The following is a 21,829-nucleotide window of genomic DNA, read 5'->3' on the forward strand; positions in this document are numbered from 1 at the left end:
AGCCAGACATCATTAGTGAATCCTTCCAACACCCAAATGTATATCTCTAGATAATATGAACCAAATCCAGACATCATTAGTGAATCCTTCCAACCCCACATTCCCTACATAATACATTTTGGGGGTTGGAAGGATTCACTAATGATGTCTGGCTTTGGTTTATATTATCTATAGATCTTGTTTCTGTTACTTTATATACAATCCCTACATCTATTTATTTTTTCAGAGAAAAAGTTTTTAAAATTCTACTGTATATACTCGACGGGTATAATCAGTTGTTCAGATGGATTGCTTGTGCACTAATCAGAGCACGCCTCCTGCAAATGCAGAAAATAAAGAAATCGAATTGTCCCGTTTAAAACCTGCATGTCCGGCTAATCTTTAATTAATTAATTAATTAAACATGCAGTCTAATTCTTGCAGCCTATTACGACAAGAAATGACAGTCGTTAGTTTCGATTTTAGGTTACTAGATATTCTTATACTAGACAGAGGCGGTGGAACGCTTGGAAAAGTGGTGCGCCACGGTATACGTAGCACGGACATCGCTTGGGTCTCGTTACAATCTTTGATCTAGCGTTTAGATATACAACCTAGAATTTAGTAAAAGATGGTATTCATTGACAAAAACAAACTCGCTTCTTCTAGACATGAATATTGTCTTGTCTAGAGGAATACGTTACCTAATTATTTAGTTAATATAATTAACTGCGACATAATTGCATGAGCCGCCTGTCAAAGGAAAAAATCGCTCTTGACGCTGATGTATGACTTCAAAAGGCATGTGTACTTAGTTTGCCAAAAGCAGCCGGAACAACTGGCAGACACGTAGCAGCAAGTTTTTGTTTGCTGTACAACAAGATTGTCAAATCCATTGTAGAGTGTAGACTCACTGAGTCAAGTTGCTTGAGCTCAGCTAGCAAATCGCACCAGTCATCCCAATTAACTAGTAAAAGTGCTCTACCTAGGTAGAGTAACAGTGTTGATCGACTAGCACTAAAAGCCTGAGCTGTTGCGGCTGTAGCACTCCAAAAGGTCACCCTTGAGCTGAATTAAGTTATTAATAGGCTTTTGCGCCATTGGAAACAAAATAGCGTTCAAAATGCGAGTTGCGTATAACACTCTGCGGCGCTACGTGCCCTCGGAAACCTGAGACTTGCCACTACTGAGGAGTTTGCGCAGATCGTTGGCAGTGGCAACCAGCGTACATACTGTGCTGTACGTGTCCGCTTGTTAGCTTCTTCGTTCAAGATGACGACTGCAAGTTTAGAAGATTACTTTCGGACAACGTTCCAAGACAAACTTCTCGTGTAAGTTTGGTATGTTTGTATTTCGAGTCGTCGCTAAGTCAGAAATTCTGCTTTTTGCGCCAGTAAGATGCCTGAACGAGAAGAAGACCATCTGACAGCTGCCACGAGGCTACTCGAGAAGCGTCGCGAAATGAATGAGGTCGAACAGGCTCTCAATGCACAGAAGGGAGAATTTCAAATGAAAATGGAGAGTCTGCAGCAGCGGAGGGAGGAACTAGAGCGGAAAGAATATCAATTGAAGAGCTCTCTTCTTAAGTTTGACAAATTTTTGAAAGAGAATGACTCGAAGCGAACGAGGGCTTTGAAAAAAGCGACGTCAGAGCAGGAACAAGGAAGGATGAAAGCGAGAGAAATCGAAATGTGAGAGGACAGAGTTCCATTAGATGAGTGTGGAAGCATTTGTAATCATTTTGGATTTAGGTTGACTGGAAAGGTTGCTCAACTGACTGCTTCTCTGGATAAACAACGTCAACGTCTTGAAAAGTGTAATCATCATTGTGTCTGTCTGTCTGCATGTGTGTCTGTCTGTCTGTCTGTCTGTCTGTCTGTTTGTTGTTTACATTTATTTGAACATTTATCTAGCTATCATACATTTTCACAATGCAAATACTAGCCATCCAACTATACTATCAGTGTTCATAAACTATAAACTAAACTCGAAACACCATATGTGAAGGAACTAATAACACTAAAAGCAACTATACTATGCACAAAGTCTGTCTGTTTGTCTGTCTGTCTGTCTCTGTCTGTCTGTCTCTGTCTGTCTGTCTGTCTCTGTCTGTCTGTCTGTCTGTCTGTCAATACATATATTTCCATTACAATGAAATTTCCATCAAACTTTAAAAGCAAACCTAAAGTCCACTACATAATAATTACTACATAATACATTAGCCCCATATGGGGGGATAAAACTTAAAAGAAGCTACTTAACTAAAAGTTGTGCAAAGTCAGTGTTTCTACTAAGGGTCTTAGGTCCAGAACCGATCATCATGAGTTTTCTTGTCAGCACACTTGCATTGCAACGTTGCAGTTGAATTGAAAACCGTCTCTTCCATTGTGTCTTAAATTCAGCAACATTTGTTCGGCCGTTCTCATCTCTCCACATACTTGCAATTGCATTAAAGTAGTTAGTGGCTCTTTCTCTCCAATGCCTAAAGTGCTAAACACTAGAGGCACTACTGATGGAGAATATCCACCAGGTAGTTTTTCCTCTTTATATTTACTTAATTTAAGTTCTTCCGTTCTCACAGCCGCACTCCCTGCAGTTGTAGATGCACAAGACAAAATGTCTGCAGTCCACGGATGAGCTAGTGCCACATCAAGCTCTATGTTTGAACCAGTTTCAGAATCAGCCACTGTCTGTCTGTCTGTCTGTCTGTCTGTCTTTGGTGGGAAATTTACTGTCATTGTTCATGTGATCTTACAAATAACCTCTAATTTATTGTGAATCACAATATGGCATTTTGGGTATAGTGTCTGTGTATCATCGCTATTTGGACAGAATATTGGAGACAGCAGAAGAGGTGATGAGCAATATATATATATATATACTAAGTTTTCATTTGTCTTCAAAGGGATTTTAACTAATTAGCACATTCCAGTTTATTTGAACAGACGCCCACATCAGTCATTTGAACTGAATCCACACAGGGAGTTTGTCGGTTTCTACCAAGAAAATTGCACATGACGTGTCTACATGCGCTCAAACTGAGTCTTCCATCATAACGCTACAGTACTCTGCTTGTACGAAGGACGGGTCATGTATCTAGTATATATATATATATATATATATATATATATATATATATATATATATATATTATACTATCATGTATGCTAAACATAAACAATTAAGCAGCATTCACAAGCCAACTGACCGTGAGGCTTGGATATGAACTCTGTATCGTACACTGTGTATGAATTACAGTGATGTAGTTCTCATTCATCTGTAACAAACTCTATGCTACAATACTTGTAATTTATATGAAATCCGTGGTGCTGAAAATATTTGATTTAAATTATTTTATTTTTGTTACACTATTTATTTAATTTTATGTATAACACTTGTAGTTTCAACATTGCTTGTAGTGTTCCGTGTTTCATGCTTGATAGTGACATACAAACCTTGAGGGCTTGTCACTGAGATAGCAATGACTTGATCAGCTGGATGTCCTGACACGTCAGTATGAGAGTACAGTATGTCTTGGTTAATTGTGGTGTTATAATTGATTTGAATACATCAGATGGTTATGAACACATAGTACCTTATCTAAAGGTTTTGAGTCATTTCCCAATTTAACAGCAGGGTGAGCATTTACGTTGGTAAACAGCATTGCTCGCACAATAATGAGTTTAGTTTAGGTAATTGGTTAAGTGGTATGATGTTAGCTAAGTGACATGGCTAGCTAGCACTTAACTTATTCTAGTACATGTTATATTTATACCCAGACCTATACCCAGTGCTGCAGTATTGGCAGAATGTAAGAAGAAACTTTAATGCTCTTGCAAAATTGGGCATTTCATGTTTGGTTTGGTATTTTCATTTCACTGCTAATTAGTCAAGATATTTATTTATTTATTTATTTATTGAGTAAACATTGTTAATGTTTATTAATTGGGGCCATTTGACATGAAATGTGTTTGTTTTGTTGGTATTCTGTTGCTGTTGTAAGTCTTCTAGCCAGGAGCACTAAAACATTATATTATACACAGTGAGACACATACAGATTAATTGCTGCATTGTTGTGATTGCTAACTTCTGGGTGCCTTGCTAGGAGGTAGAGCGTCAGCTGTGTTATGTTATTGGAACATTGTAAATGTCTTTCGACTGGATCCATAACATATTGTACAGCAGATGCTTTCTACCTTTGGTTTTGGCCCTTAATGCTGCTAACTGTAATTTAGTAGTCTGGCTATCAGACAAAATTAGTTAGAGATTCCAAGAATGACTGACAGCAATCTACTGCAAATCACTTTTTCAAGCACCAGCTGTGACATTGGGTGTTCAACAGCTGTGGTAGTAATCACTTAAAGCTACTGTTCTAAAACCTGGTTGCTTGTCTGACAGATAGGTATATTATTGTTGAAGTTGTTAGTACTTAATTGTTAACAAGTAGAATTTATGGTAAACCAAAGAGACAGTTGTAGGTGACAAGGAAGCTAGTGTTTAAGACATAGAAAGACAAGTGTCATGTGGGAGACTTAATTCTTAGGAGCTGTTTGTGATCTATACTTTATAAAAATAGATCCACAACTCAATCCATCAGCAGCAGCATCATGGTAAAAATAGACAGTCAAGGTATGTCCAGTCTGATAGCGATATGTTCTATACAGCAAAGCAAAGACTTGAGCATTTGAAGTGGTGATGTTTATATACAAGGGCATAAGGTGCACATGATGTACGTCTAGTTACTATTATAGGTAGTAGACATGATATAATTTGGACAATCAGGATGATTTCACTGACTGGGGTTGGTTGGGAGTTCCTGTTGGTTGATCAATGTTTGACTAATTGTTGTATTGTATTCTAGCTCTACTTGTAATTCTTAAATATATGTTGGTTGTTCTGTACTGCTGCTGGTAGGTTGTCTGACTGTTCTAGTCAACTTGTTTATCACTGATGGACCTATCAATGTCAGAAGGTCACGTGATAGGTTTCTGTTGTTTGTATCTAGTAATGCATCATTGCATGTGATCATAGTAAAAAGACTTAAACTACAGCAATCTGTTTATAATTTATATTTGTGTATATTGTATTTGTTCCCAACTACAAACATTTCAAGACAGTATTATGAGTACATACGTGTATGAGAGAGATGCATAGTGTTCAACAGGGCTATGGCTACAAGATAGAGGATCAGTAATTTCGATGAGTTGTTATATCTGATGTTTTCTGTACATACTGAAATCACAGGGACATGGTGTGTGTGAAATAGAACAATTTCAAGTTAGCTATTAGACTTCCTTATTATAGATAATATGAATATTGTTTCAAAAGTAAATGAAACACTAGTAGTGTGCATTATATTGCTAGTAGTTGATATGTGCATGTATGTTGCAGATCTGTGATAGTAACTTATACAACGTGTCTCTCTTGTTTCTAGTTTACTGAAATACGTGACATAACAGCACGTCATGATACTCTTGTTACAACACACAAAGTACGTCATCATCGATCACGTATTTTAGAGACCCAATTTCCCATTTCTTCCCGTGAAGAAATTTAAAAGGGGAATTTGGACTGCTTGACAAGACTATAAGCTGTCACATGTGTATACAGTCTGAAATATTGTGTCTCACACAGGATCTAATGGAAACTGACCATAGTAACCAAGATGCCGTCGAAGCCCAGAGAACTCACTTGCTCAAACTTACAGAAGTGAAGATTAATTAATTAACTGTTCTCTTGCATTGAAATAATGTAAGCTAACAGATGCTACATGCTTATAGGAAAAGAACAATGAGATCTTGAACTACAACAACAAGGTAGGTCAGTAGAGAACATGTACATATCATATTATGCCTTGTCTATTAATTAAAGGGAACACTTGAATTAATAAACAAAATATGAGATCATTCATAACATTTGTATTGTGAAGTTTAGCTGTTATTGTTAGCACTAAACAACTGGAAGTTGATAAACCAAGTTTCTGCACGTGCAGTTATTGTAGAGTAGACGTGTTATATGAAACTACCTACTGTAGATAAAATATTGATCTATGCATGTGCAGTTATTGTAGAGTAGACGTGTTATATGAAACTACCTACTGTAGATAAATATTGATCTATGCATAAAGCCTGTTTATGTTATGATTTGTTTAGCACGATATGAAATTGTGCTTTCCTCATTAATATTTTTGTAGCTTGCACACTTGCAGACCGAACTTGAGGATGCAAAAAGTCGAGCTGTGAAGTGGTACTTGTTCACTTGAATTTAAAAAATCATTATGATGTTGCTGTACAACTGTCACTGTCTAGGGAATCGCAATGGGCGCACATTCAGAATACAGCAGCGGAGAAGACATTGCTATTGGGTCGGATAAACATGTAAGTTTAGTGTTGATTAGGTGCGGTTGATTTGTTGTGCAGTTGGTTATCACATGATTAGGGCAACACATAACCTCTACATGCTGGTCAACAAATACCTTGGAAAGAAGGTTGAGAAAGGAGATACTGGCGTTTCAACAGTGCAGCAGTTAGATAAGGTTGGCAGAACACAACAAAGACAATGGATGAACAGGCAGGTAGACAGACAGACAGACAGACAGACAAACTGTACTGTACACTGCTGTTGAAAAAAGGCATTAAAGAAAGACGAGCAGACAGGTATGCTTTTAATGCAAAAAAGAGTGTTTTCAAGCAATAGGTCTGATTGCTCACAGAGTCTGACAGACAGAGAAAGAAAGAGATAGATCAATGAAAGACAGGCATCCTACTACTATTTACTACAGAGATGTGGCTAGTGCACACAGTACAGATACAGGTCATCATGTTGACTATAAACTAAATTTAATTGAATTTATTCTCATCAACAGATCCAAGTGTGCATTCAGGACTTAACTGAGATAACACAAGACGTTCAGCGTGCTGGTACTACATCAACAGCAGTTTACACTGCATCTCCTACTATGCACTATGTCATGCACAATTGATTAAGAAATTCATGGTAGTGTGTATACTGTTCAGTCTGTTGAATATCGTAAGCGTTTAGCTAGTTTCTCCTTTGTTCTGTTCATGATGATGTTGAAGTCTTTCATAAGTTTGGGGTCTTGGGCTTCCTTTGGTAAAGCTTCATATTTGCCATGTACAGCAGCAATGTCAACATCAATGTCTTCAACGCTAACAAATAGTAATTATTAAGATATGTGATGGTATCCCAGTGTTTCTGCCTTGGTCAATGTCTGTCTGCTTCTAGCTCCCTGTTAGTCTGACACTTCATCTGATCACCTGTTAATGACTACCAGTCTGATTGTCTATCCATGCAAGGTCATAGCTGAATACAATACAAAGATATACGACACTGCAATATGTCTACATAAACAGTAAACTAATCTGAATGACTTATCATAGTTATACGGTCACATAAAAATCATGCTTTTATTATTCTCATTCGGTTTCATGTTTGCTGGCCAAGCATTCTCTGACCTTTTATAGCCAAGAGACCCTTTTGTTTCTTTATGCACAACAATTTGAACTTCCTTCTCAAGACAATCAAACCCTGTTAGTTTGAGATTTCTGTACTTCTCAGACACTAGAGTAAGACAACATGATGCTATGACATCAGTGACACACTGTGACTGCATACATGACTGCACATCAATGCTTGAAACGGGAGCTGCTTCATCGGCAGACTTCGGAAGTGTGGGAAGTTTGACATGCTCAGATAGACTCAAGAGTTCATCAGCAAACAGCTGGATAAGGGACGAGAATGTAACCTTTTCCCTCCATTCAGCAGGTATGCCATCTCGGCCATAAAAGGCTCCAGCTATCTGCCCATAAATAGCTGCAGTTGTATCAGCATCATGTCCAAGATTGGCAACCTTAATTTTTTATTAACTGTTGAAGCACAGCCAGTCATACACATAAAACACTCAACATTCCTACCTTCAAGCAACCCTCTTTGAATGAGGTAGAATGGTTGAATGCCCACAGGACGGCTTCTAGAGTTTTGACAACATACCCACTGCCAACAATCTCTGGTGGTTCCTTTACTTTGAATGAGCCACCAGCCACTTCAGCTATTTCAGGGGCCTGTGACAATATAATTCATTCTTTGCAGGCAACATACATCAAGATTTGATAATGAAATTGCACCAGCTCATTGCCTTCTCTCTGCCAGTAGTCGGGTCCTAGTGGAGAGTAAAATGGTGACAAAATTTCGTCCTTGGATTTGCCTTGGCAACAGCCAACCAGAAGACCAGCAAAATATCTACCAAAACAACAATACACGAACTGTTTACTATTCGTTTTTAACTCGTGTTACCTGCATGCATCTACTGCAGGCTTGACTGCATGTGTTACACGTGAACTGTCTCCACTTGTTTCCATGGCCACTTCAGCATGTTTGTAGAAAAGAAGAGGGACGGGACCAAGCCGCATGAGTGACCCATTGCCTGCTGATCTTGGTAATGTTGAACCACAATAAGGACTGCCAGTGCCTGCAGCTCTTTGTTGCCTTTCAAAACGATTAAGTGCAGACCGAGTTGCCACACCAACATCAAAACAAAACCCAGTGCTACCAAGGTGACCATCCTAGCACATCAAGATTTGCTATTAATTAAATATAGTTTTGTATTGAACAACATAATGCATGATGGTGCTTAGCTAACTCTCTAGGGCTGTTAGACTTAAGCAGTCCAAACCACATGGCACAGCCATAATATTTTTATGTCTGCCATGTGGTCTAGGCTAGTGGGCATACAGATCAGCTCTCCATACATCAATAGTAATTAATTGTTGATAATTGCTGAGCGTAGCGAGGCTTCTAATCCAGGTCGCACAACAGGAATGGGCGTGGTCATATATATATATATATATATATATATATATATATATATATATATATATATATATATACTAGATACATGACCAGTCCTTCGTACAGGCAGAGAACTGTAGTGTTATGACGAAAGACTTAGTTTAAGCGTGTGTAGACACGTCATGTGCAGTTTTTGGGTAGAAATCGACACAAATAGCTTACTGGCCTGTTCTCCGCACGGCAGATTAGATTATTAGTGGTTAATTAATTTATCATTGTATGCATTGATAAAGTATATCTCATTCACCCGTTCTAATTTATTATGAAGAGTATCTCTGAAGAATTCTCATGAAGAATTTCTTTCACATGAAGGACGGGTCATGTATCTAGTTCGACTATACGTCAGTAGTATCTGACTCGCTCTGAGCGTATTTTGTGGCTCTTAAAAAAGCCGGTTTTTATAGATTCTGTGGAATAGAATAGGCACGTACTGGTCGATCTCTGGGAGCGGTCATATTTACTTGCAAGATGTCAAAGCTTCAGGGTAAACAATATTGTGTGTCTTTCCCTCTGGTGCAAGTACGAACAGATTGCTTGAGGAGCCGACCCTTGAGCACCCCACATATAGCTGGCCATGTGAGAAACGGGGCGTGGTAAGACTGAGGCCAGCAATGGTAAGGGACTGCCCTTGAGCCTTGTTGATCATCATTGAAAAGCTGAGACGCACAGGAAACTGAAGCCGCTTGAACTGGAAAGGGAGATCTGATTGGTATTTTTGGCATGAAGACGTTGTGTCCTGTAGTATTGCCTGTGATGATGGTTGCTTCGATTACATGGGGTAGGAGCTGCCTAACCACCAATCGTGTTCCAATGCAAAGCGTTGGAGGGTCAAGGTTTCGTAAATGAATGATAGGCGCACCAACCTTTAGCTCAAGCCTGTGCTGAGGTACACCAGGTAGTTCCAGTGAGTTAAGAAATTCTACAGGATACTGGACTGCTTCGGAGGTATCAAAAACTGTATCGATAGATTTGTAGACTTGAATGGGTCCAGGAATCTAGTGGAGGAGGGTCGAGTTGATCTGTCCCACAGCATCATTCTTTGGGGCAAGTATTGCTCTTTCACATAGCCATTTGTGGTCCCTAAAGTGTTGTTGTAGGTTGGGAAAGACTTTGTTTATCAGCTCTTCTTCTGTATCGACCACTGTGCCAATGTCTTTCATGGTGAGCTGACCATCAGGATCAGGCACCATTTTGCCATTGCCTAGCAGGAGAAGACGCTCAGAAAATATTTCTGCCCGGCCGATCTCCATGCAAATGGACCCTTATGTTAGTATTGAGGCTGAGCTTGGTAAAATGACGCCATAGATAGGAGGATTTGACACATGCTTGCATCTCGTCAGCTCGTGTTCCTCGAGAAACAACGGAAGAGTCTGCCTGAAGTCTCCAGCCATAGTGAAAGTCACACCTCCCATGAGGCACTTGTTTCCACGAATATCTTGTAGAGTTTTGTCTAAGGCTTCGAAAGCTGTTTTGTGAGACATGGTGCACTCATCCCAGACATTGAGACTACACTGGCTCAGAACTTCAGCAAGGGCTGTGCCTTTGGAGATGTTGCAGGTTGGAGTTTCAGCAAGGGACAGATTGAGGGGTAGTTTGAAGACTGAGTGTGCAGTCCTTCCACCAGAGAGGAGAGTAGCAGCAATTCCAGAGGAGGCGACTGCAAGCGTGATGCGCTTGTTCTGTCGGACAGCTGCTAGAAGGAGGTTGATGACAAACGTTTTTCCTGTTCCTCCTGGAGAGTTGAGGAAGAAGAGACACCCACAGTTTTTCTCTACATTGTCAATAATTCTGCTGTATCTGCTTTCTGGTCATCCACCACCTTAGGCTCATTCTCAGCAACGAATTCAGCAAGTTCTCTGACGTCGTAGCTGGTTTCTCTAATAATCTCAATTGGAATGCTTGCATTTCTTCTGTCTGGTTTAGGGAGACAGTATTCATCAAGAGCCTTGCCACCCAGTGAGATCACAGCATCCTCAATATAGATGAGAGCCTGGTTGAAGACGGTATTGTCAAAGTCGAAGGACATGTTTCGGTTCTGCTGGCTATCACGATAGAGGATGTCTTCAGAAAGGCTTTCACGATGATTCATCCACAGCGTTGGAGGGGAAGAAAGGTCACAGTTGTGAAGCATGATCGCAAATACCCTTCGGAGTTGGCATGGTACCTGAGAACCTGACGCCTCTTGGAGAGTCATGTCCCAGTGAGTGTCATCTTCCAGCAACCCTCTCCTCTTGCAAGCTTCTCTGTAAGTAGGACAAATATTGCCAGCAACAAGGAGATCTTGAAATGACTGCAGACCCTTGATCTCGAAGAGAAGCATGCGCAAGAAAAAGCACTCAAACTGGTTTGGATGGATGCTGTATACCCTTCCTAGAACGCCAGAAGACTTGATGCCTAGATGATCCTCGACCTCTTTACCTGCTTTTCGCTTTTGCCACCTCCGGCCACTGGAATTCCAGGTATAGTAGCGTGGTACCTGCCAGTAAAAGAGATTGCGAGCAAATTCATCTTCGTGACAAAGCTTGAAAAAGGCTGTGAGTGTTGTGTCTTTAGGTGGCTCTTGTGCCATCTGTGCAGCACTCCGTGCTGTGAAGTAAACTCTCTGTCCGTTGTCCAGATGAACTGCAAGGTGTTCAATGGCTGGGTGGCGTTCATGTATGGGGAAGCCAAGGATTCTCCACACTGCTTCGTTGCTGCTGATGTAGCGTTCGGTCTGGTACTGCCTGACCTCATCTCTGTCTGTTTCCTTAAGGTTGAAGACTGCCATGTCTGACCCCTTGTTGATGTGGGTGTTAAAGGTGCGAGAAAGCAAGGGACAGTAAGGAACAATCCACCGGTTGTCAATCTCGACTTCTTGGTATTGGCCACAGAGTTGGAAGTTGATCTTGGCTGTCGACCCTCCATCTTCTGGTTTGCGGCATTTGTAGAGCGGGTAGCCATCGCGACCAGTCTGAGTCTCCTTCAAGGCTTGCTTAGGGTAGTTCTTTGTGCATTTCCCATCCTTCATGCACGGAGAGTTAGGATTGAAGCGACCGCAAGGTCCATGAACCATGTGGCTCTTGATGATATCATGTAGCTTGGGGTCTTCTTGTTGACTGGGCAGTTCGGCGCTAATAAAAGAGTCAATCTGGGCAGGACGGAGTTTTTGCTGTAGCCAGAGAAGAATGTGGGCGTGGGGCAGGCCATGCTTTTGCCACTTAATCGAGTACATGTCACATCGGGTGAGACCAAAGATGTTGCATTTGGTGAAGAGATCAATTAGCTTGACAACCTTCTGTCTGAAGACTCTGGCAATAATGTCGTGACGGTTAAAGGAAGCTTGTCCTGGCAGTAGCTCAGCAGTGATTTCAGCCCACTTTGGATTACACGTGAAAGTGATAAAAAGGTCAGGACAGCCATAGTGTTTGACATGTGTCAGAGCATTTTGCGTCTTTTCTTGCATGTACCTTGGCCCACCTGTGAAAGTCGAGGGAAGAATAACCATCTTTCCAAGCTCATGGCCATGGGCAGCATCGTTATTGATAGAATCTCAAAGGTGAGCATAATCGTCTACCCTAAGCTCTTTCTGATGGCTGGCAATGTAAGCAAGTCGCTCACTCTCGATCTTCTCATACATATCTACCAAGAACTGATGAAAAGGTCTCGCTCGCGAAAGAGGTGGTCTGAAGAACCTAGCCGTAACATTAGATGGTATGCATAAAACTCCATAGCTGTCACCTTTTTGTCTATTGGACCGCCACCTGAATCTTGCTTGTAGATTTGCCAATAGGAGCCGTCTTCACCTCTGGTGTAGATGAGTGGATATCGAAGTCCGTTGTACGCCCTATTAGATGAACTGATCCTCTCCAGTTCATTGTTTCTGTGTCTGATTATGATGTCACGCTGTCCCTTCTCGTACCCAGAAATGACAGCTGCCACCTCAGAAACAACAGGAGCATTGAAGCGACGTCGATGTTCCCCCAAAGGTACCTTGTCAGGATTGATGACAATGTCAAACTCTCTTCCTGGATGGTTTTCAAATGCATACTTGAAACTGCCGACCAAATAGTTGTTTTGGTGAAGCATGTCTTGAAGGCACCGGATAATGGGGAGCGTGGTTCCAGGAATAACCTGACCTCGTCGTTTAGCCTGGTCTTTTGGATCTCCAATAAAGTAGATCTGGAGAAACTGGGCCTCTTCACCGGCCATTGGAAGAAGACTGCCGATAGTGTGATAAACTTGCCCTTGAACCTTAAAAGTTGGCATGTAGCCATGCTCGGTGACTTCTTTGTCAGCTCCAAAACTCGTCATCTGAAAACAGCTGTTGTACTTGCGCATGTTATCAAGAAAATGACGGCTCTCTGCTGTTTCTCCCTTTAGCAGAGTTTGGAGAGGTTCTGGAGAAGAAGTAAGTGTTGGCAAAAGAAACTTTGCCATTCGAGCAGCACATGCCTTTCGTTTCCTTCTGCCATTTCAATGCTCCGCACTTCCCGCAGCTCTGAGACATCGATCCAATCTGTGCCGCAATTGAATAATCAAGAGATGAGCCGTAATTGAATGTAGCACCGGAGATGTTCAATACTTCAAAGAGTATGTCACGGGCTGGAGTGCAATGACGTGCTGGAGTGCAATGACGTGCTGATCCAACTGATGTACGCAGATGACGTTCTCGTATCTCAGTCTCCCTTTCTTCGTCTGTCTGAGCTGTTCTCTTTGTAGCTGCTCATGTGCGAACACTCTCAATCCGTACCTCAGTCTGTTCTGGTGTTTCAGATGCTCTCCTCTTTGCTGCTCGTTCACAGAGGTCTTGTCGGCGTTTCTGACGGTGTTCTAGTGTTTCAGATGTTATCCTCTTTGCTGCTCATGCACAGAGGTCTTGTAGGCGTTTCTGACTCTGTTCTGGTGTTTCAATTGCTCTCCTTGAAGCTGCTCGTGCACGGAGGTCTTGTCGGCATTTCTGACGCTGTTCTTCTGTCTTTTCCAAGAGAGTGGAAGATTGCCTTCTTAAGCTGGCAGAGCGGCGTGACAGGTTGGACTCTTTGGTGGCATGTTATGTTGAATGGATGACCTTGAAAGGTACAAATACGTAGAAAGGTATGCCTTAAATTAAATTCTAACTTTTGCTTACTTTAGATGTGTAGGTAGAAAACAGCAACAATCTCGTTTGCTGCTAACCTCTTAGATGTAACACCACTCAATATTTCTTTTTGGAACCAATGTCTTTGCTCTGGACGTAGTTTGATGTTCAAGATAAGCAAAATCAACTACAGCTTGCTCAGATAACCCAGTTTGATAGGACTGCTAGAAAGCATTTGACGTAACAAAGGCATGTGGACAACAATGAATGACTTAGGAGAAAACAAAACTGTATATACGCTACGAGATAAAGCTCAATTAACGCATCTTTCTTCAAATTAAGTCTATCAGGGGCGGTCAGTCTCCTTCCTGAATGAAAAACCCCATAAAGGTAGTTCTACAGCACTATGTTGCACACTATGTCGTTCTATGTTGCACCCCCAAAAGGGGACCCGACTGAAAAAGCTGGAAGACGACGCCACCCTGGCCATGTTCTTACGCATGCCGAGTTACACCTGTACCCCAAATTTTAGCCTCGTGCGTGATCCGGTCTAGCCGGCTATCAAACTTATACATATATACAAACATCATCAATTTTATATAGTAGTATATTGTGTGTGTGTGTGTGTGTGTGTGTGTGTGTGTGTGTGTGTGTGTGTGTGTGTGTGTGTGTGTGTGTGTGTGTGTGTGTGTGTGTTTACACATAAATCTCAAATTTCTCCTCCCCACCCATGTCTGCCTACAAATGAGTCTAACAATGATTCGTTTAAGTGAGCAAACGGCAAAGAAAATGTTTCATGAACTTCCGTCGCCCATCCTTTGTATTATAGCTAGGGACTGTGTGTACTTGACAACCAAGAAACACCTTCAGGAGTTGAGTGCCACCTATAGTCAACTATTCACACGTCCCATACTACAATCAATCCTTTACTACACTGTGCTACATCTAACACTGTTGATAGTCAATGTTTGCTGATATCAATTTCTATGTCAGCAAATACCATACCACTATCGTTACAACGGAACTGAGTGTATACCTAGACTGTACATTTCAATTGTCTTGATCACGATTGCAAAACGACGACTACCTATACCAGGCCTATATACGTAATCTAAACTACTACGAAGTTTGCATGTTTACTTCCATGACAGCTAGGGTTTCAACAGATACGTATTGTCTAGCTAGGAATAAGCGTTTCAGTAGACGGTCTGAAAACTCTGTTGGACGTGTTACTCACGAACGCGAGGCGGCTTCGGATTCCATACAACTAGTTAATATTACACTTTTGTTGTGCAAATAGTGTCTAATCAAATCATACACACCTACATCTACTGTACATGCCAAGCAAGCAAGCATTGCACAGACATGCAGACAGAGGCTAAATAACCTGTGTCTGTCTGTTTGTACAAGTGACGTCTGTCTGTTTGTACACGTGACGTCTGTCTGTTTGTACACGTGACGTCTGTCTGTTTGTACACGTTACGTCTGTTTGTCCGGTGTCTGTCCTATGTCCATCCCGCCGGTCAGGTCACCTCTGCATCCCTGGGGGCTTTACAGCAACAGTCAATGCAGAAGATATGTCTTATCAACCTGGGACCACCTACAGTAGCGTTCAGCGTTATCTGCAGGATTGTAGCCTCCACATTCAATCAAGCTTTCTGCCAAACAGAGAGCCATACTCGTATCGTCTGTCCACTGCAACAATCCCATCAATTAATCGTCTCACGTAACGCTAAGCCACAATTTTCTTGCCTGTCCTGCCACGAGGTCAAACGCTCCACCACCGATCATATCTACCAACGGTTCAAACGCTCCTGGAGTTTGAAATTCGACAGCTGTTCCTACGGCATCGCCAGTAGCCAAGCCTATAAGGCAACCGGCAAATCTCTGCTGAAGACTGACGTCGCTCATAGTCTTAAACGGTCTGGAAGTGCGAGGCCAAACGTGTGACGTATTGATTGACAGATTGACATGACGTACAGAAACAGACGCGCCAATTATTGGGTTTGGTGAGTTGGAAGTGTCGAGTATGTCAGATGAATCTAGCGCGTCGTGCCGGCGGCGGCGGAGAGCAAGAACAGCGAGCCATCAGCCTGTTGCACTGCGAATTTGCCAAGCAATTGCGAGACGAAGTTCAAGAGGCAGCAGTTTCCGTTTCACTCCCACTAATGCAAATAAAGGTTGGCGGGCAAAAATTCTGAATGAAATTTTTGTGATGGAGAGGGTCTAGCAAACGTTCTTGTCTGCGTATCGCAACGTGACTAGCTCGTGACCGTCTATCTTGTTACAGAATTGAAGTTGAAGAACAGACAGCTCGCGTGTGAAATAGGTGAGTGGGCGTGGGGTATTTTTGACGCATGCGCGAATACGCTAATGACTGATTAATTAACTAAAGTTATCTCATTATGTAGGATAATAATGGATATTAATTAATTGATTATATATGTCTGTTGTTCAGATGTTTGTGATTTTACGAAGGTTAATTTATTTAATTAATTCTAATTTTTATTTATTCTCAGAGAGACAGAATACGCTATCATACAAGACGTACAATACAAATATAATGTAATAGTATCGATTACAACGGCATATCATTATTGTAATAGTCAGTTTGCATGAAGCCAATTGACTAAACAGGTTTATATGAGGTGTGTACTTGTTATCATGATCTCATACACAGACATGATTTGTCTTGATGTTTAGTATTATGTTAGAGTAAAAGATTGATCAGTTTACTCTTTGATGTAATTTATAAGAAGCACACAGTTTAGTTAATTAATACTATTGCATACTGTAGCATAGTCTACATTGATTTTATATAGACACGTGTTTGTTGCTATAATAACTACTTAATGTTAATAACTGTTTGAGAGTCTAGCATTTTTTGTTGTCTACAGCTACAGTAACTCAGTTTTTTGTAGCAAGATTAAAGGTTCAACTTCGTGACTGCACGAATCAACTCTTAGAGCAAAAATGTGAACGCGCTCAAGACTGGATGGAAATGGGTTTACTTCGTCAGGAGATACAGGTATCACCAATCATCATCAAGTGCCACAGAAATTGATCACTCAATCTAGTTTGCAAACCAATTGTGTTCAAGGCAATTCGAAACAACTATGAATCATTGTCTAAGCAAAAGAAGCAGATGGTATCTGATTTTGAGTTGCAGCTGTCTCTGATTGGAAAACAACTGGTCGAGTCTTTCCGTCAAAAGCTTGATGAAGTGGCTATGGGAAACAGTGATGGAAGAAATCAAGTTTACACCAATACAGTGAGGTGGCAATATGTATTGCCTCTTAATTGCTTCTGCCAATTCCTACATTTATTTTGTGCAGGACAAGTGAAGCAGTCGAGTTGAAGACTCCACAGAGAGCACCAAACAGAAACAATGACGCATGCGCTAGTGTTTCTCCTAGTTCACCGCTTTGTAAGGAAAGTGAAGAACAAGAGGCTCAACATTCTCTACCAGCGCGCTCAACTCATTCTCATCAGTTATCAACATCCATTCCATTGCGGAAGCAAATGAAAAGGAGACGTTTGTCAAGTGAGTTTTCCAACTTAATTTGTACACGAGAGGTTTCGGGAGAAATATCAGAAAATGAGGAAGAAAAAGAAGAGAAGACTTGCAGTAGGGTTTTCACAAGATCTTGCAGAAACAACAATGAAGGCAAGAATAACGACAAACCAACTCAACTGGTCGCAGCCATTCATACAATCAAAGAAGATGACCTACTCACATCTGTCAGTGATGGTAAAGTTTCAACTTGTGATTACATGTGTAACTACACTGTTTCAATAATATGATTACAAGCTATTGTATTATAATTGGAGATTCCAGGTAGCAACTACGTTTTAGGGTATTTCTGTAGCCTCGCTCCAGACGCAGTGTGGATTGCAGCCCCGGATGCGTTTCATCACCTCTACTAGTAGTGTAGTGTAGTGGTGATGGAAACGCATCCGGGCTGCAATCCACACTGTGGCTGGGGCGAGGCTAGTATTTCTGTACTATAATTGACTCGTGCTAGCTAGCTGTGTGTGTGTGTGTGTGTGTGTGTGTGTGTGTGTGTGTGTGTGTGTGTGTGTGTGTGTGTGTGTGTGTGTGTGTGTGTGTGTGTGTGTGTGTGTGTGTGTGTGTGTGTGTGTGTGTATTTAAGGATGCTTTATAAGCATTTGTATGTGAGATGCTCCCACGTCTTTTAGATGACAAGACACAACAAAGAAGCAGAAGATCTAACATCAAACAAGTGTCGTATCAAGAACCTAAAATGGGCGTGTAGGTTAAACATTTTGATTCTATGAAAGCAAGTTAACGTTTTGTTCTACACAGGAAGTTGAGACAGGGTGACCCTCACACCATTCCTGTTCCACCTGATTGGAACTCATGTCAAGCCTCTAAATCATTATCTCATTTGCATAAGACAAAAACAAAGGGAAGCTTGGTAAGTGTCTACAGATTACAATGCTTTTGTTGTATTGGTTTTGAGAGGTCTAATCTGTTGTCTTAGAAACATCAAATACTTGGAGATTGCACGAACAAAATGTGATGCCTGACTACAGACTCTTCTTTTCTTCTTATCTAATGTATTATCCAACAGTATATTTTGTACACTATGCAGTAAATACTGCAGTACAGTACAAGTACAATACACAGTAAACACATCGTACACTTTCACACTCTCGCGCACGACTTCTGGAACCCAAGGCTTTGCCCACATACGGGTATTGAGTATTTTGCTTGTTGCCCCTCAACGCGAGAAAGATGCCGTCTGGCGTAAGTTGCTTTTCAATGTTTGTTACGTCACTTTGAGATGGCTTGTACCTGTTTTAGGGAGAAAACAGTAAACCAATGATTCTTTTATGGCGAGTCCTTACGAAGTTTTTCCATCTGATGAGTAGCTAATTGCAACAATGTGTAGGGCTGATTTGACGTTGGAGCACTTGGATCGCCTTTGTCAATGTGCAACGACAGAAGAGAAGATGAGGTAGACTTATGGTTGTAAATGTAACACTCTAGATAGTTGTAAAGCGCATGTTGTGGTTGGAAAGAGTCTTCCATTCCAAATTAATTTTATTAAATGATGATAATACATTATACTGTAGTCAGTAATTATTGCTCAAGTAGCTAGAGTTGCGTTGATAGGTTGCTATACTGTGAATTATTGGTTGTTTTCTTGCCTTGAGTTTCCTTTAGTATAGAAATGTTTTGCCAAATCTTAACAGAAGTTTGAATAAGCAAGCTCATTGGACTGATATGTTTAAGTAATAAAGTATGGATTATATATGTGTGTGTGTGTGTGTATATTGAATTACTGTCTACGAAAATATAGGCATGCAAAATTGTGTGACAACCTGATGCAATAATTTATTCTTAAGTTTGTGTGGCTCTATTTGTTTAGCCATTGGAAACCCCTTTTATGGTATGTATGTAGACTGGTGCAATAAATAGGATTAGAGTGTTGCATTGTGATTTCCTACTGATGCAATTAACTATTGTGTTTGTGTATTTAGACTCATTGGAGAAATATTCCATCTTGAAGATTTTGAAACAAACCTTAAATCAGGGATAATAGCTGATCTATACTTCTATGCTTTACAGTACAAATCTCTTTATTGTGTTTGTCGAATGTATTAAGTGTATGCTCGGATTATTGTGTCTCCCATAGGTTTGCAGAGGAGAATAGCTTCAGTTACGAGCAGACTTCTGCTTTCTTTTCTATTGTTAAAGCTACTCATCATAAGTGTATAGGTAGACATTGTTGTGATGTGTTTCACATAATGAAATTGACTTGGTGTGTTATACTTCTAGAGACTCCATATGACAGTATGCAAGAAACATATGAGTTTTTCAAATCTCTTCTACTTTGTCACAGCGTGAAGGTTTGTGGTGTTTATGCAGACGTTTTGTTTGAGTGTTGATAGTGTCCATTAAATTCTAATTTGCAGAGACCGCCTTACAGCATTGGTATATTTGCAATGGCTGAAGTTGAGAAGATCAGAGATTATGTGCTAAAATCGTGAGCTGTGGCTTTGATGACTGTGTTGGATAGGGTTTTGTAGCTGTTTCTTACAACAGATATTTTAAGCATTTCAGAATGTACAAATATGCTTTCACTCCAAAGGTAAATCAGTTGACTTTGATTTAAGAGATGAGCACTTGTACTCATTGTGATGATTGTTGGTGACTTGTAACTGGATGACTATTAAAATAACAGTTATTGTTGTATGAATTGATTGTTTGTGTGTTTGTTCTTGTATAGGTTCGTTTGGATATATCATTTCATTATTCTGGTCTTCCTGAAACCCCTCCACCGGGTAGGAACTATTAGAGTTGAAGACGTGTGTGTGTGTGTGTGTGTGTGTGTGTGTGTGTGTGTGTGTGTGTGTGTGTGTGTGTGTGTGTGTGTGTGTGTGTGCACATTCAATATACTTTCACACAAATTTGCTTGAACTCCGTGCTTTTTCTAACACTATTCTCATATACAGAACCTGCGGCAGCAGATGAAGATCAGATTCCTATAGAAGAGGTGCGTTTGTGCTGCTGCTGCTGTAACTCTACATTTGTAATACATAAAATCTATGATACAGTAGAAAGCTATTGTGATTGCTACATTATTGCTATTCATCACAACTACTTTTAGCATATAACGTTGCTGCTTTTACAGTCTTTGTGTAACTATGCATTACAGGAAGTTGGCAACAATGGAGACATCGACAGTGTTCAGCAGACAGAAGAGTCAATTGAGGAACCTGCAACAGAAGGTCTACTGTATTACCAATTTCACATCGAATACATTTATTGATTTCTTGGTTTATTTGAGCTAGAATCTGAGGCTGTTCAAGGTCTTAGAAAAATGATGGAGGCCACTTTTGCAGGACAGCTGGAACAAGTTAGAGTTTTATACGATGACTGTACTGTATGTATGATACTAGGTGATGTTGACGTAGTTGAAAGCATCGGTTGATGAGCAGTTGAAGAGCCAGGATAAGAAACTGTTGGAGCGGTTATCTGCAATGGAAAGCAAGGTGTCTGGAAAGACAATTTCACCACCAAGAAGTCGTAAGAAGTAGACTTTATGTACAATCGATAGATATGCATATACTGCTACAAAGTATAGTGTGTACTGTAGATGTAAGATTACTATAGTAGTAAATGAATGTTACATAATCTTGACTATTTGTTACTTATGTTTGTCAGAAACACAGCCGCAGAATATCATACATAAACAATAGGGCCTGAGGCAGATGCGACAGAGAGGCAACCTGTTTCCTAATAATTAATTTATTAATACCCATCAAGTTAGCTAGTATTGTTACTCATTAATATTCATACAAATATTACGTCACTAGATTAGTGTGACGTTATAAACGAAGAGCAACATAAAGCAAATCATTGTCTTAAATATTATTTAGCTACTGCACCATGCTAATTGTTATTCTACCAGAACCCTCTATACTCTGAACTTTCAGACCTTACTCTAAAGAGCAACTCAATTGCAAGGCTATTATGATGACAGTTGAATCACCTGTGGTGTCCACACTCTATCAGTGGGTCGGTGCCACTTTTTGCATTGTTACCATGAAAGCGACAACGCTGTGAAATCAATCAATTGATTAATTAATTAGACACACAAGTCACGTGCTTGTCACCCGCACAATACTAGGCATGAGTTTTGCCGCTTTTGAGTCGCTGCTGCAGGCAGTTCTAGCTGCAGCGTTGACGTTCTGTGCGTGCACCGATGGGTATCTGTTGCCAACGCAGAAGCAGGTTTTTAACGTCCGAGATTTCGGAGCGAAAGGAGATGGAAGTACAATGGACACTAACGCCGTACGAATGGCTTTTGAAGCTTCCAGAAAGTTATACAGATTATGTTTGTAATCACAATGAAGTGCAATGCATGTGTGTGTGTCTGCATCTAACTTATAGAG

General features: G+C 40.7%; 5 protein-coding genes across 7 annotated transcripts in view; 4 read left to right on the forward strand and 1 right to left on the reverse strand.

Annotated features, from left to right (window-relative positions):
- Positions 1-1,187: 1,187 nt before the first annotated feature.
- LOC134181699 (coiled-coil domain-containing protein 42 homolog) lies at positions 1,188-7,437 on the forward strand. The gene is made up of 11 exons (XM_062648970.1): positions 1,188-1,310; positions 1,374-1,670; positions 1,731-1,795; positions 2,784-2,833; positions 5,414-5,470; positions 5,614-5,688; positions 5,760-5,795; positions 6,173-6,225; positions 6,288-6,356; positions 6,418-6,514; positions 6,845-7,437. Exons 1-11 carry the CDS (start codon positions 1,252-1,254, stop codon positions 6,959-6,961), a joined length of 975 nt encoding a protein of 324 aa, XP_062504954.1. The 5' UTR covers positions 1,188-1,251; the 3' UTR covers positions 6,962-7,437.
- Positions 6,814-15,814, reverse strand: LOC134181692 (ADP-ribosylarginine hydrolase Tri1-like). Its single transcript, XM_062648963.1, has 8 exons — positions 15,656-15,814; positions 15,494-15,598; positions 8,293-8,561; positions 8,124-8,238; positions 7,914-8,060; positions 7,615-7,849; positions 7,455-7,560; positions 6,814-7,148 (listed from the first exon to the last, which is right to left on the reverse strand). Exons 1-8 carry the CDS (start codon positions 15,812-15,814, stop codon positions 6,992-6,994), a joined length of 1,293 nt encoding a protein of 430 aa, XP_062504947.1. The 3' UTR covers positions 6,814-6,991.
- Positions 15,815-15,922: 108 nt separating this feature from the next.
- Positions 15,923-18,559, forward strand: LOC134192589 (uncharacterized). Of its 2 annotated transcripts, none has more exons than XM_062661338.1 (8): positions 15,923-16,083; positions 16,169-16,232; positions 16,825-16,931; positions 17,004-17,179; positions 17,239-17,654; positions 18,104-18,176; positions 18,231-18,342; positions 18,409-18,559. In XM_062661338.1, the coding sequence occupies exons 1-8, from the start codon at positions 15,940-15,942 to the stop codon at positions 18,445-18,447; spliced, it is 1,131 nt and encodes a 376-aa protein (XP_062517322.1). In that variant the 5' UTR covers positions 15,923-15,939; the 3' UTR covers positions 18,448-18,559. The 2 variants fall into 2 exon arrangements, with proteins under 2 accessions (XP_062517322.1, XP_062517328.1); XM_062661344.1 differs by having other exon boundaries at positions 16,194-16,232.
- Positions 18,560-18,619: 60 nt separating this feature from the next.
- On the forward strand, positions 18,620-21,069 carry LOC134192157 (cilia- and flagella-associated protein 119-like). The gene is made up of 13 exons (XM_062660859.1): positions 18,620-18,674; positions 18,732-18,763; positions 18,820-18,885; positions 19,412-19,498; positions 19,567-19,649; positions 19,710-19,780; positions 19,847-19,917; positions 19,977-20,022; positions 20,161-20,215; positions 20,387-20,427; positions 20,590-20,662; positions 20,726-20,790; positions 20,849-21,069. Exons 1-13 carry the CDS (start codon positions 18,663-18,665, stop codon positions 20,969-20,971), a joined length of 825 nt encoding a protein of 274 aa, XP_062516843.1. The 5' UTR covers positions 18,620-18,662; the 3' UTR covers positions 20,972-21,069.
- A 526-nt stretch (positions 21,070-21,595) lies between these two features.
- LOC134191272 (uncharacterized) overlaps positions 21,596-21,829 on the forward strand; it is a 2,277-nt gene continuing 2,043 nt past the window's right edge. For both annotated transcript variants that reach the window (XM_062659872.1, XM_062659880.1), the window contains exons 1-2: positions 21,596-21,757; positions 21,828-21,829. The exon at positions 21,828-21,829 is cut by the window's right edge. In XM_062659872.1, coding sequence (XP_062515856.1) covers positions 21,714-21,757; positions 21,828-21,829 — 46 coding nt within the window. In that variant the 5' untranslated portion in view covers positions 21,596-21,713. The remainder of the gene's footprint in view (positions 21,758-21,827) is intronic.

Source organism: Corticium candelabrum, chromosome 1 (genome assembly GCF_963422355.1).
Source record: "Corticium candelabrum chromosome 1, ooCorCand1.1, whole genome shotgun sequence".
Taxonomy (NCBI): Eukaryota; Metazoa; Porifera; class Homoscleromorpha; order Homosclerophorida; family Plakinidae; genus Corticium; species Corticium candelabrum.

Bases quoted from the DNA above. Each gene is read 5' to 3' on its own strand.
- LOC134181699 (XM_062648970.1), top strand. From the start codon at position 1,252: ATGACGACTGCAAGTTTAGAAGATTACTTTCGGACAACGTTCCAAGAC. The intron at 1,311-1,373 runs GTAAGTTTGGTA...TTTTTGCGCCAG, and splicing joins TTCCAAGACAAACTTCTCGT to TAAGATGCCTGAACGAGAAG. The intron at 5,796-6,172 runs GTAGGTCAGTAG...ATATTTTTGTAG, and splicing joins TCTTGAACTACAACAACAAG to CTTGCACACTTGCAGACCGA.
- LOC134181692 (XM_062648963.1), bottom strand. From the start codon at position 15,814: ATGAGCGACGTCAGTCTTCAGCAGAGATTTGCCGGTTGCCTTATAGGC. The intron at 8,562-15,493 runs GTTGATAAGACA...TTGATGTGCTAG, and splicing joins GCTACTGTAGGTGGTCCCAG to GATGGTCACCTTGGTAGCAC. The intron at 7,850-7,913 runs GTAGGAATGTTG...TAAAAAATTAAG, and splicing joins TCAAAGAGGGTTGCTTGAAG to GTTGCCAATCTTGGACATGA.
- LOC134192589 (XM_062661338.1), top strand. From the start codon at position 15,940: ATGAATCTAGCGCGTCGTGCCGGCGGCGGCGGAGAGCAAGAACAGCGA. The intron at 18,177-18,230 runs GTAGGTTAAACA...TGTTCTACACAG, and splicing joins CAAGAACCTAAAATGGGCGT to GAAGTTGAGACAGGGTGACC. The intron at 18,343-18,408 runs GTAAGTGTCTAC...CTGTTGTCTTAG, and splicing joins CAAAAACAAAGGGAAGCTTG to AAACATCAAATACTTGGAGA.
- LOC134192157 (XM_062660859.1), top strand. The intron at 19,918-19,976 runs GTGAGCTGTGGC...TTCTTACAACAG, and splicing joins AGAGATTATGTGCTAAAATC to ATATTTTAAGCATTTCAGAA. The intron at 20,216-20,386 runs GTAGGAACTATT...TCTCATATACAG, and splicing joins TCCTGAAACCCCTCCACCGG to AACCTGCGGCAGCAGATGAA.